The sequence below is a fragment of the Pristiophorus japonicus genome, chromosome 7, assembly GCF_044704955.1.
Source record: "Pristiophorus japonicus isolate sPriJap1 chromosome 7, sPriJap1.hap1, whole genome shotgun sequence".
NCBI classification, from domain to species: Eukaryota; Metazoa; Chordata; class Chondrichthyes; family Pristiophoridae; genus Pristiophorus; species Pristiophorus japonicus.
In genome coordinates, this window is record NC_091983.1 from 982,370 (window position 1) to 1,002,620 (window position 20,251).

Here is a 20,251-nt window from a genome sequence, read left to right on the forward strand (position 1 = left end):
TCACTCATGTGTCCTTTTGGGACTAGATGGTCGCTGAGGACTCTGAGCACCTCGAGTCTCGTCGCCGAGAGCGTACAGAAATCAAGCGCAGGCAGCGGAAGCGTGCAGCAAACCAGTCCCACCCACCTCCTCCCTCAACGACTATCTGCCCCACCTGTGACAGAGACTGTGGTTCTCGTATTGGACCGAACAGTCACCGAAGAACTCATGTTAAGAATGGAAGCAAGTCTTCCTCGACTCTGAGGGATTGCCTATGATGATGATGATGAGTTGGTGGCCAATGTAATATCTCCGTTCAAGAAGGAAGAGAAGGTTAAACTGAGCAACTGAAGCCCAGTGAGTCTAATATTGGGAACAAAGCTGATCAAACCAACACAGATTTATTCAAATGCTCCAAACGCTGATTAATATACAACAGTGGTTCTCAAATTGCAGTCGAGATTGCGGTCTTCAGTTTACAGCACTGCAAGCAGGAAGGGAAACACTGCAACAGAAGAGGTCTTTCGGGGTAAATTCCAGATACTGAGCAGTGGAGAAAGCAGATGAGACAGACCACTTGAGGCTCCAGATCATGGACTTGCACATTAGAAATCTCCAAAACTTTTGACATTGTGGTTTACAACCTTTTTTTAAAAACAAAAAAGTGAGACACAAATTGTTTCATTTGACTTTTGTTTTGTCCTCAAGCCAATAGTACAGACATGAGAGTCCAGCGATCCTTTGGTCTGACTCAGAGCTCCTTGCCCAGCTCCAGGTGAATGTGCAACTGAGGCCTTCTCTCTCAATGAGCGGATCAGATTTGGAAGGCACGGCCTGATCGGGTGGTGGATACAGATTCAATAGTAGCCTTCAAAAGGGAATTGGATAAATACTTAGAAAAAAAATTGCAGGGATATGGGGAGAGAGCAAGGAAATAGGACTAACTGGATTGCTCTTTGAAAGAGTCGTCACAGACTCGATGGGCCGAATGGCCTTCTTCTGTGCTGTACTAGTCTATGATTCTATGAGTTGGTAAGTTTTAAAGTTCAACCAAGGGTTAGTCGCCATGGTTCACCGCAAGTCTCCTGCTGGCTTCGTGCGGTCTGCTGAAAGGTTTTTATTTGTTGCGCAGACTTTTCCCAAATCAGTTGCGTCATTAATGTTGACAAGTTCAAACCACCGCTGGGCTAAATCGAGCCGAAATCCCGTTTCCGTGGCAGCTCTGATTTATGTGCTGGAAAGTTCTGGAAAAATTGTGCGATGGAGGGAGCAGGGTTGGAGACCTGGGGCCTGTCAGGTTGCCGGCTGTTGTTTTTTTGCGGGATTTGCGTGTCACTGGCTGGAGACAGCAGGGTGCGGACTGGCTTAGAGCTGGAAATGCAAGGACTAGCCCCTGAACCACTGGGAACGTCCCGACGGCAAAAGAACAAGTTTGTTGGATGTGGTTGTCAGCAGACGGGTGTGAAGCAGATGATCCCAATCACTCAAGCAGCTGTATGTTTTGAGAGCTTTTTCTTCGTCTCGAGTTCTTTTTAATTTCACTTTAGCTCTTTAACATTGAATCAAAATTGAGGCTTTTGATCATTTCAAATTACAATTTAACTAAAATTCGTAGATGAGCAGTAGTTTTTAATGGCGGTACATAAAATTAATGAAGTAGGAAAGTGAACAGCAGGTACAGCTTTAAATAAATTGTCAAACATCACACCGAGAATAGACAGACTCTGCAGTGAGAAGCAGACAAACCCATCTCACGGATATCTAGAAGGCAATACCTGCTTTCTTAAAAGCATTAGTAAAACACTTTACATGCAGCACTTTATTATGAGTATTATATAGTATAATTTAGCCGGGTTTGGGGGGGGGGGGGGGGGTTCCATGACTACTAATCGATTTGAAAATGGATCCTTCAGGGGTCTATGATTACTAATTGATTTGAAAAGGGGTCCTTCAACCCAAAAAGTTTGAGAATCACTGGTATAGAAGAACCAGAAAGGAGAAGTTCATACTAGGTATTCTCCAAGCTTAGTTTGGAAATGAGATTCAGAGAAAAACATGAGACACACCCATTACTAGGAAGTAAACCAATTCAGTACCTGATCAATGATGGAATCTAAGGTACTAAGTAGTAGGTATCCTCGACCCCGAACTAGGTATTCTCCCAATGCAACCATGTGGCTTTCTTCCTCCTTTTCCTTGCCCTCGGACCACTGAGCCACAGCATTGCAAAGCTGATGAACATCGGTCAGAAATTCCCGTGCCAACGTGTTACAGGCACTGCTCATGTCTGAGCTGTGGAAAGAAGTAAAAGCTGTTCAGAATGTTTCTTAAGTAGACAACATCGCAATCTCCTTTATGCAACTCTCAGACTACCTTGCTGCAGTATTTGAATGATTTGTCTTGTGTAGTGATTACAAAAGTAAAGTTTTTGACTTTTAACACAACTAACAGAACAGTAGATGATTGATAAGTCTGCCTTTCAAGCACCCTCTGCATTAAAATTAATTCAATTTTACAGTCTAGGCCACTTACAAATTTCACAGAAATTACATATGAGAGAGTTAGAACTCACCCCTATTTCACTTAACTATAATGCATACTAACATACAAGAAACTCATTTCAGACTATAAAGGATTATATCAGATTATTCACATTATTCAGGCATCTTGTTCCATTGTGGATATCTGCAGTTTTAAGCTCCCACACAGATCTTGTAAGTTCTTATTTGGAGCCAATTATTGAAATTCTCCACCCTAAACCACAATCATATGAACAGAAAAAGATAAGCTCCAGGCTCAGAAATTTTAAAATCACATGGCATCATGTGCTATCACATGGACGATCTCCTTGCAAAAAAGCATCACATATTCCAGCAGAACAGACGTACTGTTTCATCCACGCTTTATAATTCATTTAGTAAGAAGTAATGAAAACAAACTGTGCTTTCTCTGCAATGTTCTATATTGGGACATGACTATGACTAAGTATTGTCAGCAAATCTGTTCCAAAAAACTATTGTACGTCATATCACTAATCAGCAGCAGCACGAGGCATATTTAAAATATTGGCACCAATACACTATTGTATTGAAAAAAATGAATCATACGTAAACACTTTGACGTTGTGTAGATACACCTTTTCTGCGATAGTTCCTAATGCATCATCACCTCAAGATGCTCTCACCAATACCAAAAGTGAGAGATTTGTAAATAACTGCAAACCACTTCATGATAACGAGCTCAAAGCACTCTCTCCAGACACAGCTGGGTTAAGGACAAAATCACTGATTATGCTACTAAGTGTTTTGACAGTTAGAACATAATATGAACATTTCACACACATCACTCACTTTGCTTTACTAAAATCCAATTGACACTACTATTTTTATATCATATGATAGATAACATTTACAAGGAAGGATATTTACACCGGAGTCAAAGAAGATTGAATTGGGTATTCAAATGCTTTCTTGAAAACAGTCTGCTACTGCTACTTTGGCGCCTGCCAATGCACAGAGCCAGCTAACATATTAAGCATTTCAGAACAGGCACAGGGTAAGCTGACCAATTGGATGCATAGAAACATAGAAAATAGGTGCAGGAGTAGGCCATTCGGCCCTTCGAGCCTGCACCACCATTCAAGATCATGGCTGATCATTCCCTCTGTACCCCTTTCCTTCTTTCTCTCCATACCCCTTGATCCCCTTAGACGTAAGGGCCATATCTAACACCCTCTTGAATATATCCAATGAACTGGCATCAACAACTCTCTGCAGTAGGGAATTCCACAGGTTAACAACTCTGAATGAAGAAGTTTCTCCTCATCTCAGTCCTAAATGGCCTACCCCTTATCCTAAGATTATGTCCCCTGGTTCTGGACTTCCCCAACATCGGGAACATTCTTCCCACATCTAACCTGTCCAGTCCCGTCAGAATCTTATACGTTTCTATGAGATCCCCTCTCATCCTTCTAAACTCCAGTGAATAAAGGCCCAGTTGATCCAGTCTCTCCTCATATGACAGTCCAGCCATCCCGGGAATCAGTCTGGTGAACCTTCGCTGCACTCCCTCGATAGCAAGAACGTCCTTCCTCAGATTAGGAGACCAAAACTGAACACAATATTCCAGGTGAGACACTGTACAACTGCAGTAAGACCTCCCTGCTCCTATACTCAAATCCCCGAGCTATGAAGGCCAACATACCATTTGCCTTCTTCACCGCCTGCTGTACCTGCATGCCAACTTTCAATGACTGATGAACCATGACACCTAGGTCTCGTTGCACCTCCCCTTTTCCTAATCTGCCGCCATTCAGATAATATTCTGCCTTGTGTTTTTGCCCCCAAAATGGATAACCTCACATTTATCCACATTATACTGCATCTGCCATGCATTTGCCCACTCACCTAACCTGTCCAAGTCACCCTGCAGCCTCTTGGCGTCCTCCTCACAGCTCACACCGCCACCCAGTTTAGTGTCATCTGCAAACTTGGAGATATTACACTCAATTCCTTCATCTAAATCGTTAATGTATATTGTAAAGATCTGGGGTCCCAGCACTGAACCCTGCGGCACTCCACTGGTCACTGCCTGCCATTCTGAAAAGGACCCGTTTATCCCGACTCTCTGCTTCCTGTCTGCCAACCAGTTCTCTATCCACATCAGTACATTACCCCCAATATCATGCGCTTTGATTTTGCACACCAATCTCTTTTGCAGGATCTTGTCAAAAGCCTTTTGAAAGTCCAAATACACCACATCCACCACATCCACTGGTTCTCCCTTGTCCACTCTGCTAGTTACATCCTCAAAAAATTCCAGAAAATTTATCAAGCATGATTTCCCTTTCATAAATCCACGCTGACTTGGACCGATCCTGTCATTGCTTTCCAAATGCGCTGCTTCGTCCTTAATGATTGATTCCAACATTTTCCCCACTACTGATGTCAGGCTAACCGGTCTATAATTACCCATTTTCTCTCTCCCTCCTTTTTTAAAAAGTGGTGTTACATTAGCTACCCTCAAGTCCATAGGAACTGATCCAGAGTCGATAGACTGTTGGAAAATGACCACCAATGCATCCACTATTTCTAGGGCCACTTCCTGAAGTACTCTGGGATGCAGACTATCAGGCCCTGGGGATTTATCGGCCTTCAATCCCATCAATCTCCCTAACACAATTTCCGGCCTAATAATGATATCTTTCAGTTCCTCCTTCTCACTAGACCCATTGACCCCTAGTACATTCAGAAGGTTATTTGTGTCTTCCTTCATGAAGACAGATCCAAAGTATTTGTTCAATTGGCCTGCCATTTCTTTGTTCCCCATTATAAATTCACCTGAATCCGACAGCAAGGGACCTACGTTTGTCTTCACTAATCTTTTTCTCTTCACATATTTATAGAAGCTTTTGCAGTCAGTTTTTGTTCCCTGCAAGCTTCCTCTCATACTCTATTTTCCCCCTCTTAATTAAACCCTTAGTCCTCCTCTGTTGAATTCTAAATTTCTCCCAGTCCTCAGGTTTGTTGCTTTTTTAAGCCAATTTATATGTCTCTTCCTTGGTTTTAACACTATCCTTAATTTCCTTTGTTAGCCACGGTTGAGCCGCCTTCCCCGTTTTATTTTTACTCCAGACAGGGATGTACAATTGCTGAAGTTCATCCATGTGATCTTTAAATGTTTGCCATTGCTTATCCACCGTCAACCCTTTAAGTATCCTTTGCCAGTGTATTCTAGCCAATTCACGCCTCATACCGTCGAAGTTACCTTTCCTTAAGTTCAGGACACTAGTTTCTGAATTAACTGTGTCACTCTCCATCTTAATAAAGAATTCAACCATATTATGGTCACTCTTCTTCAAGGGGACTCACACAACAAGATTTCTAATTAGTCCCTTCTCATTACACATCACCCAGTCTAGGATGGCCTGCTCCCTAGTTGGTTCCTCGACATATTGGTCTAGAAAACAATCCCTAATACACTCTAGGAAATCCTCTTCCACCGCATTGCTACCAGTTTGGTTCGCCCAATCGACATGTAGATTAAAGTCACCCATGATAACTGCTGTACCTTTATTGCACACATCCCTTATTTCTTGTTTGATGCTGTCCCCAACCTCACTACTACTGTTTGGTGGTCTATACACAACTTCCACTTGCGTTTTCTGCCCTTTGGAATTCCGCAGCTCCACCCATACCGATTCCAGATCATCCAGGCTAATGTCCCTCCTTACTCTTGCATTAGTTTCCTCTTTAACCAGCAACGCCACACCGCCTCCTTTTCCTCTCTGCCTATCCTTCCTAAATGTTGAATACCCCTGGATGTTGAGTTCCCAGCCTTGGTCACCCTGGAGCCAAGTTTCCGTGATGCCAATCATATCCATTAACTGCTGTCTGCGCAGTTAATTCGTCCACCTTATTCCGAATACTCCTCACATTGAGGCACAGAGCCTTCAGGATTGTCTTTTTAACACACTTCGCCCCTTTTGAATCTTGCTGTAATGTGGCCCTTTTTGTTTTTTGTCTTGGGTTTCTCTGCCCTCCACTTTTAATATTCTCCTTCCTATATTTTGCTCCTGCCTCCATTTTGTTTCCCTCTGTCTCCCTGCATAGGTCCCCATCCCCCTGCCATGTTAGTTTAACTCCTCCCCAACAGCACTAGCAAACACTCTCCTAGGACATTGGTTCCAGTCCTGCCCAAGTGCAGACTGTCCGGTTTGTACTGGTCCCACCTCCCCCAGAACCGGTTCCAATGTTCCAGGAATTTGAATCCCTGCCTTCTGCACCACTCCTCAAGCCACGTATTCATCCGAGATATCCTGTGATTCCTACTCTGATTAGCACGTGGCACTGGTAGCAATCCTGAGATTACTACTTGAGGTCCTACTTTTTAATTTAGCTCCGAGCTCCCTAAACTCATCTCGTAAGACCTCATTCCGTTTTTTACCTATATCATTGGTACCTATGTGCACCATGACAATTGGTTGTTCACCCTCCCTTTTCAGAATGTCCTGCACCCGCTCCGAGACATCCTTGACCCTTGCACCAGGGAGGCAACATACCATCCTGGAGTCTCGGTTGTGGCCGCAGAAACGCTTATCTATTCCCCTTACAATCGAATCCCCTATCACTATAGCTCTCCCACTCTTTTTCCTGCCCTCCTGTTCAGCAGAGTCACCCACGGTGCTATGAACTTGGCTGCTGCTGCTCCCCCTGATGAGTCATCCCCCTCAACAGTACCCAAAGCGGTGTATCTGTTTTGCAGGGGGATGACCACAGGGGACCCCTGCACTACCTTCCTTGCACTGCTCTTCCTGCTGGTCACCCATTTACTATCTGGCTGAGTACCCTTTACCTGCGGTGAGACCAACTCACTAAACGTGCTATTCACATCATTCTCAGCATCGTGGATGCTCCAGAGTGAATCCACCCGCAGCTCCAGTGCCACAATACGGTCCGTCAGGCGCTGCAGCTGGATACACTTCCCGCACACGTAGTCGTCAGGGACACCGGACGCGTCCCTGACTTCCCACATAGTACAGGAGAAGCATAACACGTGTCAGAGCTGTCCTGCCATGACTTAACCCTTAGATTAACTTAATTTGACAACAATAATGCTGAGTGATGCATACTGATATAGAAAAGAAAAAAGAAAGAAAAACTACTTACCGATCACCAGCCAATCACTTACCCCCTTGGCTGTGACGTCACCTTTCGATTTCTTTCTACTTTTTATGCCTCCCTGCTGCAGCTGCACAAACACGCCTTTATAGGCCTCACGAACTCCCGCTCAGCCTCTCCGACGCTGCCGCCGATCCCCGGACTCCCGCGGGTCTTTATAGGCCTCATGAACTCCTGCTCAGCCTCTCCGACGTTGCCGCCGATCCCCGGACTCCCGTTGGGCCTTTATAGGCCTCATGAACTCCCGCTCAGCCTCTCAGACGCTGCCGCCGATCCCCGGACTCCCGCTGGGCCTCACAAACTCCTGCTCTGCCTCTCCGTTGCTGTCGCCTCATAGTGCCGGTCTCCTCATATTGTCAGTGGCTAAAAGCAATACTGTGAACTATACCACTTTGTGTGCAAGTCTAGGATATTGCATACTGTGCATTGGAAACAATTTGTTTGCATATAAAATCCAATTCATATGTCTTCCATTCTGTAGAGAACGCAATTATCTTCACTCAATTAGCATTGCTATTGTGCTTAATTGCAAATAAATACGCAGTTTCTCACAACCGTGTTAATCAGCTTCTGTCAGGTGCCACAGATCATCAATTCAATTCTGTAGCAATGCAATCTTTCACTCTACCCCCCACTCAAATATCACTCCTCATTTGAAAATGCAGATTCATGCTGTGATATGGTTCCACAGGCACCTTACCACAATGGCATTCATCATGTGTGATCCAGGCAGAGAGCTGTCAACAGGCTATCAACCATGGGGGCACCACAACTGACCCTAATCCCTTCTTCACCTGACATCACACTTTCCAGTAAGGGTTACTGGCTAAAAATCAGCTGCGTCACTTGGCATATTTACAATATTGGCACCCAATCACTAGAGGGGGGAGGGTGGGGAAAGCCATACTTACGATGACTATCTCCTTCGCGAGCTCTGGGACAACGCTGCTTTGACTAGATCAGCTAACTTAACCCAGAGTGGGGATCAAGCCTGGGTCTTTCCTGATGCGTATGACTCAGCATTAGGGCCTTTACCAATTGAACCACTGAAGGGGAAGCAGTGAATGTGACACTGAAAAGAACAATTATAATATTACATCTATTCCACCATCCGAAATGTTAATATTAGTGTACTATTAATTTCACAAATAGGTGCCGTGCCTAAAATCCAGAACCCTTGGGACAGAGGCCGTTCCGGATTCCGATTTGCTTTCTGATGTCTCGAATCTGGAAACACCCGAGCCCAGGTTTGGGTATTTCCTGATTTCGGAACGTCAGAAAAGTGAGGGGGCGAGGAATTCCTGCCGTGGAGCTGTTCGGTCCATCTGGGCCCGCCCAGCAGGTTGCTGTCGGGCAGGCTCCGCCCAGGAGGTGTTTGGGCAGGCTCCGCCCAGGAGGTGTTCGGGCTGGCTGGCGAGGAGGCCCCGAGATAAGGGCAGCGGCAGTGAGCGGGGTGAGGCGAGTGGCAGCGAGGCGAGGTCCGAGGTAGGGCAGAGGCAGGGTCACGAGGTTGGCAAGGTCGTTTGATCCGGATTCCGGAACATTTTACGGATTCCAGACGAGCCACCTATCGCTCCAGAGTCCAGAACATTCCAGAACTCGACAGTGCACCTGTAGCCAATATTGCTATATTGATGCTACATAATCATTAATGTAACATTAATGCTAGATGCATTCGAGTAAAAATAAAATTTAAATTTGACTCATCTGGTTGATTCTCACTGTTCTAATTTTAACTTAATGTCTCGTCTTTTACTAACATCTATTCTAGTTAGTAGTTATTCTAACTATTTTCTCTCATTAAAATAAGTTTAAAATAATTAATTTAGCTTTTATCTTCTGACAACAGAGAGACCAACTGTGAAAAGCTCCTAGAATGAGCATAACTTTAAAAAACAGGCTACATGTTTTGCTAACAACTGGTTTTGCCATTCACCGCCACATCTGGCTCGACTACATAAAGTACTATCGGGTCCTACTCTTGTCTGCCAAAGCTGCTCACTATTCCAGGATCATTCTGGAATGCAAAGATAACCCCCGGCTATTATTCTCCACTGCTAACCATCTTCTTAAACTCCTCTCCTGTGTCTCCTCCACCCTCAACTTCAACAAGTGCGAAGAGCTCATGGACTTCTTTGTCTTAAAGATTGAGACCATCCGGTCAGCCGCCTCTGCCACTTCCCTTCCTTTTCCTAGCCTACCAGGCCAAACTTTCTCTGATCTCCCCTCTTGACCTCTCCGAACTCACCTTGTCCATGAGACCCACTTCCTGCGCCCTTGACCCCCATTCCCATCAAACTGCTGACCACTCAACTTCCTTTACTGACTCCCACGTTAGCTGACATCGTTAATGGTTCTTTCTCCTCAGGTACTGTCCCCCTTTCCTTCAAATCTGCTGTCATCACCCAACTCCTCAAAAAACCAACCCTTGACCCCACTGTGCTTGCAAGCTACTACCCCATCTCCAAACTCTTTGAACGTGTTGTCGCCTCCCAAATCCGTGCCCATCTTTTCGGAACTCCATGTTTGAATCACTTCAATCTTGTTTCTGCCCCTGTCACAGTACCGAAACAGCTCTCATCAAAGTCACAAATAACATTCTTTGTGACTGTGACAAAGGTAAACTATCCCTCTTCGTTCTTCTCGACCGGTCTGCAGACTTCGATACAGTTGACAACTCCATCCTCCTCCAACGCCTCTTCACCATCCAGCTAGGTGGGACTGCACACGCCTGGTTCCATTCTTATCTATCTAATCGTAGCCAGAAAAGCACCTGCAATGGCTTCTGTTTGCACTCCCGCATAGTTATCTCTGGTGTCTTCCATCTATCTTTGGCCTCCTCCTATTTTCTCATCTATATGCTGCCCCTTGGTGACATCATCTGAAAACACGGCATCAGTTTCCACATGTACGCTGAAGACACCCAGCTCTACCTCTCCACCACTTCTCTCGACCCTTCCATGGTCTCTAAATTATCAGACTGCTTGTCCAACATCCTGTACTGGCTACAGGTATAGGACAGGAGCAATATGTTCATTATCATATAGGTACCTATTCCAATAGGTACCTGTTATTCAGCCCACTCGTTTCAAAGGACTGCTTATGCTGGTGACTGGATGAGCAAAAATTTTCTCCAATTAAATATTGGGAAGACCGAAGTCAGTGCCTTTGGTCCCCACCACAAACTGCGTTCCCTAGCCACTGACTCCATCCCTCTCCCTAGCATCTATCTGAGGCTGAACTAGACAGTTCGCAACCTAGGTGTCATATTTGACCCTGAAATGAGCTACGGGCCACATTTCCGCGGCATAACTAAAACCACCTATTTCCAGCTCCATAACATTGCCCGTCTCTGCCCCAGCTCATCTGTTTCTGAAACCCTCATCCATGCCTTTGTTACCCCTAGACTCGACTACTGGCTGGCCTCCCACATTCTACCCTATGTAAACTTGAGGTCATTCAAAACTCGGCAGCTCGTGTCCTAACTCGCACCAAGTCCCGCTCACCCATCACCCCTGTGCTTGCTGACCTACATTGGCTCCCGGTTAAGCAACGCCACGATTTCAAAATTCTCATCCTCGTTTACAAATCCTTCCATGGCCTTACTCCTCCCTATCTCTGTAATCTCCTTCAGCCTCACAAACCCCTCCCCTCCCCACCCCACCCCCACACCTCTTTGACCAAGCTTTTGGTCATCTGCCGTAATTTCCTCCTACGTAGCTCGGTGTCAAATTTATTTGTTTTGTCATATAACATTCCTATGAAGCACCTTGGGATGTTTCACGACTTTAAAGGCGTAATATGAATACAAGTTGTTGTTGTAATAATAACCAACTCAAAAGAAGAATATCATGTCTGGAGGAGTTATATTTTTGGTGGTGGGCGGGGGGAATGGAAAGAGAGTTCCAGATTTTCATTACACTTCGTGTGAAAAAGTGCTTTCAGATTTCACTCCTGAATGGCCGAGCTTTAATTATATGATTGTGCCCCCTTGTTCTGGATTCCCCACGAGAGGAATAGTTTCCCTGTATCTGCCCTATCCTCATATCATTTTAAACACCTCAATTGAATCACCCCCTCAACCTTCTAAACTCAAGAAACATAACCCAAATTTATGCAACCGATCCTCATAATTTAACCCTTTAAGCCCAGATATTGGCCCCAATTTTCCCCAAATATAAAAAAAAGGCCTTAACTTACCTGGACGCCCATTGTTTCTTCACCATATGCGCACTCTGGTGCCGGCACTACCCGATCCTGGGCGGAGCCTCCAACGTGCACTGAAATGGCACAGCGCATGCGAGGAAAAAAAATTCTAACCCACTGTGCATGCGCACAAATAAAAAAACATTTTTTTCTTGTAATTCCATTGCACATGCGCACAAAAAAAAGACCCATCTGCACATGTATGCAGAAAGTATTTAAAAAATAAGCACGTGTGGGGACTGTGTGGATCACCATTGAAAATCCATTGGTGGCAGAGGTAGTTTCGCAGGTAGGAAATACAGCTTCGTTCATGATATGGCTGCAATGCAAGGGCGCAGAGAAGGTGGAAGGGTCAGGGGCGGAGAAGGGGAAACCATAAGGGCGAAGAGATATTGTAGGGATGAAATTGAGCGCCTGGTAGACTTAATCTAGAGTGGATGGGGAGTTCGAGAACAAGGGGAGTTTCGGAAAAAATAAGCTTAAACCATCTGCACTCACAAAAGTTTGGGATCAGGTCGTAGTCGAGTTTAATGGAATGTCCATGACCCCGAGAATCAGTGCACAGCTGTGGCAAGACCTCGGACAAGCAGTGACTGTAAGTAATATATTAAACTTACATTTATTTGTGCTTTAAAATATATGTATATTTATGCACTGCAATAACATATCCGTGTGCGTGCGTGTGCGCACGCTTGTGTTCAGAAGGATGCTCTCTTAAAATGTTGCATTTGCATCTTTGCAGAAGATGGTGTCACAGATCAACCGAGAATGGTCACAAACTGGAGGAGGTCTGCCAAGTAGGCCATAACTAACAGCCGTGGAGCAGGAGGATAGCATCAATGATTAAACAAAGACCAATAATTAATGTGGAAGCTGGGCCCAGTTTACCACTTGAGAGTAAGTCCTAAAAATTGCAGAGTCTGGGGTGGCTAAATGTTACGTCATGCATGTGCTTCCTATGCTTCCCCTTCCTCAATCCTGCGAACTAAGCCTCTATCTTTTGTTTCGCAGAGGTTGAGCATCAGGAGGAGACCGAAGGTGCACCTGAAGTTGAAGGCGAGAATGTTCAAGAAAACGGCACGTCAGATCTTACAACTCAGGACAATGATGGGCAAGAAGTCATAGAAGATGAGATGGTCACCCTGGATTTGCAGGTACTGAACCCCTCAAGGATTCCAAGTCCTTTCATGAGCAAATCAAGTGAGAGGACTTTGAGGGTCTGAGGCTGTGGGTACAAGTGTGTCACAGCAAGCCACGCCTGCGCGACATCGTAGGGGGGCGAACTCCAGACCTGATCCAAAAACACCGGACTCTGAGAACTTAGGACATCTTGTGGGGATGATCAGGGTGAACATTGGTGGGGTGAGGGCAGAGTTGGGGGGGACTGTCCTTACAGGTTGAAAGACTTTCGGGACGGTTGAATGATATAGTATCGGCAATAGGGGGGTTCACCCAGGCTGCCCTTAATGCAAGAAGCTCTTTCCACTCTACACCAAATTCAAGGGTTGATCCTGAGGATGAGGTTGACGACAAAGAGCTACCCGGGCATTCCGCCACTACACATTTTGGCGCTGTCCCTGTTGTAGCCCAGCATCAAGAAACGCCGTGCCGAAAAAGGAACAGACTACACCTGGGAGTACAAGGGAGCAAGGAAGCAGAAGTCTGCAACTACGGGCACGCGCAGGGGTAGTGGCATCTACTGGGACAGGATTGGAGCATAGTGCTAATGAAGAGGATAGATGTCTTGTTTGTTTTTTGGTTTATTTTGTTGATTATTCAGAGTCGTGGCAAACTTTACAAAGTTTTTAAAGTTTTGAATGTTTAAACATAAGTAAAGTCACGCTAATTGCAACTGTGCTGTAAATATTTAATAAACATTTTAATTTGAGACTTTTGACCCGACTCCTGCACTTCATTTTTTAATGCTGTACTAATAAATATTGCAGGATAACTGGACTGAAAATGTAAAATGGCATCACCCCTTGCAACCTATTGGTTTAAATGATACAGGTCAGGTTCCAGTACGAAACATAGAAACATAGAAAATAGGTGCAGGAATAGGCCATTCAGCCCTTCGAGCCTGCACCATCATTCAATAAGATCATGGCTGATCATTCACCTCAGTACCCCTTTCCTGCTTTCTCTCCATACCCCTTGATCCCTTTAGCCGTAAGGGCCATATCCAACTCCCTCTTGAATATATCATGAACGGACATCAACAACTCTCTGCGGAAGAGAATTCCACAGGTTAACCACTCTTTGAGTGAAGAAGTTTCTCCTCATCTCGGTCCTAAATGGCTTACCCCTTATCCTTAGACTGTGACCGCTGGTTCTGGACTCCCCCAACATCAGGAACATTTTCCTGCATCTAACCTGTCCAGTCCTGTCAGAATTTATTTGTTTCTATGAGATCCCCTCTAATTCTTCTAAACTCCAGTGAATACAGGCCCAGTCGATCCCGTCTGTCCTCATATGTCAGTCCTGCCATTCCGGGAATCAGTCTGGTGAACCTTCGCTGCACTCCCTCAATAGCAAGAACGTCCTTCCTCAGATTAGGAGGCCAAAACTGAACACAATATTCCAGCAAGACCTCCCCGCTCTTATACTCAAATCTCCCAGCTATGAAGACCAACATGCCATTTGCCTTCTTCACCGCCTGCTATACCTGCAATCCAACCTTCAATGGCTGATGTACCATGACACCCTTGTTGCACCTCCCCTTTTCCTAATCTGCTGCCATTCAGATAATATTCTGCCTTCGTGTTTTTGCCACCAAAGTGGATAACCTCACATTTATCCACATTATTCTGCATCTGCCGTGCATTTTCCCACTCACCTAACCTGTCCAAGTCACCCTGCAGTCTTTTACCATCCTCCTCACAGCTTACACCGCCACCCAGATTAGTGTCATCTACAAACTTAGAGATATTACTCTCAATTCCTTCATCTAAATCATTGATGTATATTGTAAATAGCTGTGATCCCAGCACTGAGCCCTGCGGCACCCCACTAGTCACTGCCTGCCATTCTGAAAAGGACCCGTTTATCCCGACTTTCTGCTTCCTGTCTGCCAACCAGTTCTCTATCCACGTCAATACATTACCCCCAATACCATGTGCTTTAATTTTGCACACCAATCTCGTGTGTGGTAGCTTGTCAAAAGCATTTTGAAAGTCCAAATACACCACATTCGCTGGTTCTCCATTGTCCACTCTACTAGTTACATCCTCAAAAAATTCCAGAAGATTTGTCAAGCATGATTTTCCTTTCATAAATCCATGCTGACTTGGACTGATCTTGTCACTGCTTTCCAAATGCGCTGCTATTTGATTCCAACATTTCCCCCACTAACCGGTCTATAATTCCTCGTTTTCTATCTCCCTCCTTTTTTAAAAAGTGGTGTTACATTAGCTACCCTTCAGTCCATAGGAACTGATCCAGAGTCGATAGACTGTTGGAAAATGATCACCAATGCATCCACTATTTCTAGGGCCACTTCCTGAAGTTCTCTGGGATGCAGACTATCAGGCTCTGGGGATTTATCGACCTTCAATCCCATCAAGTTCCCTAGCACAATTTCCTGACTAAAGGATTTCCTTCAGTTCATTCTTCTCGCTAGATCCTCGGTCCCCTAGTATTTCCAGAAGGTTATTTGTGTCTTCCTTCGTGAAGACAGAACCAAAGTATTTGTTCAATTGGTCTGCCATTTCTTTGTTCCCCATTATAAATTCACCTGCTGCTGACTGCAAGGGACCTACGTTTGTCTTCACTAATCTTTTTCTCTTCACATATGTATAGAAGCTTTAGCAGTCAGTTTTTATGTTCCCTGCAAGCTTCCTCTCATACTCTATTTACCCCCTCCTAATTAAACCCTTTGTCCTTCTCTGCTGAATTCTAAATTTCTCCCAGTCCTCAGGTTTGCTGCTTTTTCTGGCCAATTTATATGCCTCTTCCTTGGATTTAACACTATCTCTAATTTCCCTCGTTAGCCACGGTTGAGCCACCTTCCCCATTTTATTTTTACTCCAGACAGGGGTGTACAATTGCTGAAGTTCATCCATGTGATCTTTAAATGTTTGCCATTGCCTATCCACTGTCAACCCTTTAAGTATCATTCGCCAGTCTATTCTAGCCAATTCACGTCTCATACCATCGAAGTTATCTTTCCTTAAGTTCAGGACCCTAGTCCCTGAATTAACTATGTCACTCTCCAGCTTAATAAAGAATTCTACCATATTATGGTCACTCTTCCCCAAGGGGCCTCGCACAACAAGATTGCTAATTAATCCCCTCTCATTACACAACACCCAGTCTAGGATGACCTGCTCTCTAGTTGGCTCCTCGACATATTGGTCTAGAAAGCCATCCCTAATACACTTCAGGAAATCCTCCTCCACCGTACTGCTACCAGTTTGGTTAGCCCAATTTATATGTAGATTAAAGTCGCCCATGATAACTGCTGAACCTTTATTGCACGCATCCCTAATTTCTTGTTTGATGCTGTCCCCAACCTCACTACTACCGTTTGGTCGTCTGTACACAACTCCCACTAGTGTTTTCTGCCCTTTGGTATTCTGCAGCTCTATCCATACAAATTCCACATCCAAGCTAATGTCCTGCCTTATTATTGCATTAATTTCTTCTCTAACCAGCAACGCTACCCCACCTCCTTTTCCTTTCTGTCTATCCTTCCTGAATGTTGAATATCCCTGGATGTTGAGTTCCCAGCCTTGGTCATCCTGGAGCCATGTCTCAGTAATCTCAATTATATCACATTCGTTAATAGCTGACTGCGCAGTTAATTCGTCCACCTCATTACAAATACTCCTCACATTGAGGCACAAAGCCTTCAGGCTTGTCTTTTTAACACACTTTGTCCCTTTAGACTTTTGGTGTAATGTGACCCTTTTTGATTTTTGCTTTGGGTTTCTCTGCCCTCCACTTTTACTTTTCTTCTTTCTATCTTTTGCTTCTGCCCCCATTTTACTTCCCTCTGTCTCCCTGCATAGGTTTCCATCCCCCCGCCATATTAGTTTAACCCCTCCCCAACAGCACTAGCAAACACTCCCCCTAGGAAATTGGTCCCGGTCCTGCCCAGGTGCAGACCGTCTGGTTTGTACTGGTCCCATCTCCCCCAGAACTATTCCAATGTCCCTGGAATTTGAATCCCTCCCTCCTGCAAGACTCCTCAAGCCACATATTCATCTTAGCTATCTTGCTAAGGTGTTCATAGATCCTGTCTTGTTCTGGGTCACTGATGCATCCAATGAAGGACCATGGTTGCATATATCAGTGACCCTCACTCAGTCTGGATCGATGAACAACTTAGTCTTATTGTCCACCTAAGCACTCCAACACACCCAAACTCCAGTTAAACATTCAAGATTTGTGGTGGGAATATTTAACAAACATAAGGTTATGTCCATCTAAGCACTCCAACATTCCTTTGAAACATAAAAGATTTGTGGTCGTAACATTTAATATAAATTATATATTTTCCACTTAAGCACTGCAACACTCCATAAAAACCGAAAAGATTTGTGGTGGGATAATTTTTTTTCAATTTAAAGTTCTACCTTTAATAGAGATCACTGCGGCTTCCCTTTGAGCCTGGAGTGTCTTGCACTGTCCTTTGTGCAGACCTTTAGCCTGGGCAAGCAGCGGGCTGCATGGGAGAAGGACCTTCGGCCGGGTACTTGCAGCGGCTCCATTCGACATCCAGGAGAGGGGGGAGAAGGCTGCACTGCATTGTAGAAGAGGAGGTTTGGTATGCTGATTCTACATTTTTGCCACTTTTTAATGTTTTCCTTCAACTATTTGGATTATTTTGGGCTGTGAGGACATCGATGGAAAAAGGTATGGATTTAAAAAAAATTTTTGCCAACATTCTTTATTCATCGCAGGAAGGAGCATCAGAATGCGTAAGTTTTTATTTATTTTTTATTTATACCTGCTTATAGTTTAAATTTGGTCTTTAATTTACCTAAGAGTTTAATTGTAAACTAAATCGAAGTCCCTTCGGTCAGCGAAAGGATTCTCTCACTGCAGGCAAGGGTTTTTCGTACGGTGTTTCTAGGGTCTCTGCGCCAGTTTAAAAAATTTGGTAGGTGGGGAAAAAGTTTGTCTTATATGAAAAAGTGACGCGGAACCTTCTTTTACAGCTTCACCAGTGTCAGAATGTATGGCGCCAAATATTCTGGTGCTGGTAGTAGACGCCAGCGCCCCAACACTGAGAAATCCTTGGAGTGAGCTTTGGCGCCAAAAAATTCACTGGGCGCTGAAAAATTGGCACTCAGTGATGGGCAAAATTGGGGCCATAATTCTGGAGAATCTGTGCTGGAGGAGGAAGCGATGTGATGTAGAGGGCCAATTTCAGGCACATCTGAACTTGACAGTAGCATTGGCAGAGGACTGGAACACCAACTGCATCCCCGAATAGAGAGAGCCACGAAGGGTATACACACAAGATGGAATGATTCAAAAAATTAACCTGGACTGTTGGAATGCCCTCAGTCTCTTTATTTAATTTCTCATTTACAATTCAGTATATCAGATTTATTCTACCAACATATATAGAAACATAGAAATTTACAGCGCAGAAGGAGGCCAATTTCGGCCCATCATGTCCGCGCCGGCTGGCAAAGAGCCGCACTGTCCTCGGTCAGCAGCCCTGAAGGTTACATGTAAACCTATGAACAATGAACAATGGCGGAAAGGCAAAGAGCACCCAGCCCAACCCGTCCGCCTCACACAACGGCGACACCCCTTACACTGAAACATTCTACACTCCACCCCAACCAGAGCCATGTGATCTCCTGGGAGAGGCAAAAACCAGATTAAAAACCTGGGCCAATTGGGGAAAAAAAAATCTGGGAAAATTCCTCTCCGACCCATCCAGGAAACTAGTCCAGATCATCATCCTGGCCATATTCGATTCCCTGCAGTACTTACCATCGTATCTGCGCCAGCCAACAAGAGGTTATCCAGTCTTTTCCCAATTACCATCGCTGAGTCCCCCACCATCAACATCCTGAGGGTCACCATTGACCAGAAACTTAACTGGACCAGCCACATAAATACAGTGGCTACAAGAGCAGGTCAGAGGTTGGGTATTCTGCGGTGAGTGTCTCATCTCCTGACTTCCCAAAGCCTTTCCACCATCTACAAGGCACAATTCAGGAGTGTGATGTAATATTCTCCACTTGCCTGGATGAGTGCAGCTCCAACATTCGAAGCTTGATACCATCCAGGGCAAAGCAGCCCGCTTGATTGGCACCCCATCCACCACCTTAAACATTCACTCCCTCCACCATTGACACACCGTGGCTGCAGTGTGTACCATCTACAAGATGCTCTGCAGCAACTCACCAAGGCTTCTTCAACAGCACCTCCCAAACCCGTGACCTCTACCACCTTGAAGGACATGGGCAGTAGGCACATGGGAGGACCACCACCTCCACATTCCCCTCCAAGTCACACACCATCCTGACTTGGAGATATATCACCGTTCCTTCATCGTCGCTGGGTCAAAATCCTGGAACATAGAAACATAGAAAATAGGTGCAGGAGCAGGCCATTCAGCCCTTCTAGCCTGCACCGCCATTCAACGAGTTCATGGCTGAACATGAAACTTCAGTACCCACTTCCTGCTTTCACGCCATACCCCTTGATCCCCGGAGTAGTAAGGACTTCATCTAACTCCCTTTTGAATATATTTAGTGAATTGGCCTCAACTACTTCCTGTGGTAGAGAATTCCACAGGTTCACCACTCTCTGGGTGAAGAAGTTTCTCCTTATCTCGGTCCTAAATGGCTTACCCCATATCCTTAGACTGTGACCCCTGGTTCTGGACTTCCCCAACATTGGGAACATTCTTCCTGCATCCAACCTGTCCAAACCCGTCAGAATTTTAAACGTTTCTATGAGGTCCCCTCTCACTCTTCTGAACTCCAGTGAATACAAGCCCAGTTGATTCAGTCTTTCTTGATAGGTCAGTCCCACCATCCCGGGAATCAGTCTGGTGAATCTTCGCTGCACTCCCTCAACAGCAAGTATGTCCTTCCTCAAGTTAGGAGACCAAAACTGTACACAATACTCCAGGTGTGGCCTCACCAAGGCCCTGTACAACTGTAGCAACACCTCCCTGCCCCTGTACTCAAATCCCCTCGCTATGAAGGCCAACATGCCATTTGCTTTCTTAACCGCCTGCTGTACCTGCATGCCAACCTTCAATGACTGATGTACCATGACACCCAGGTCTCGTTGCACCTTCCCTTTTCCTAATCTGTCACCATTCAGATAATAGTCTGTCTCTCTGTTTTTACCACCAAAGTGGATAACCTCACATTTATCCACATTATACTTCATCTGCCACGCATTTGCCCACT

At 45.1% G+C, this 20,251-nt stretch overlaps 1 protein-coding gene across 6 annotated transcripts in view; it reads right to left on the reverse strand.

Annotated features, from left to right (window-relative positions):
- The window catches only part of lyst (lysosomal trafficking regulator), a 432,206-nt gene that overhangs the window by 245,388 nt on the left and 166,567 nt on the right, over positions 1-20,251 (reverse strand). For all 6 annotated transcript variants that reach the window (XM_070884660.1, XM_070884659.1, XM_070884658.1 and 3 more), the window contains one exon: positions 2,076-2,271. In XM_070884660.1, the coding sequence (XP_070740761.1) occupies positions 2,076-2,271 (196 nt within the window). The remainder of the gene's footprint in view (positions 1-2,075; positions 2,272-20,251) is intronic.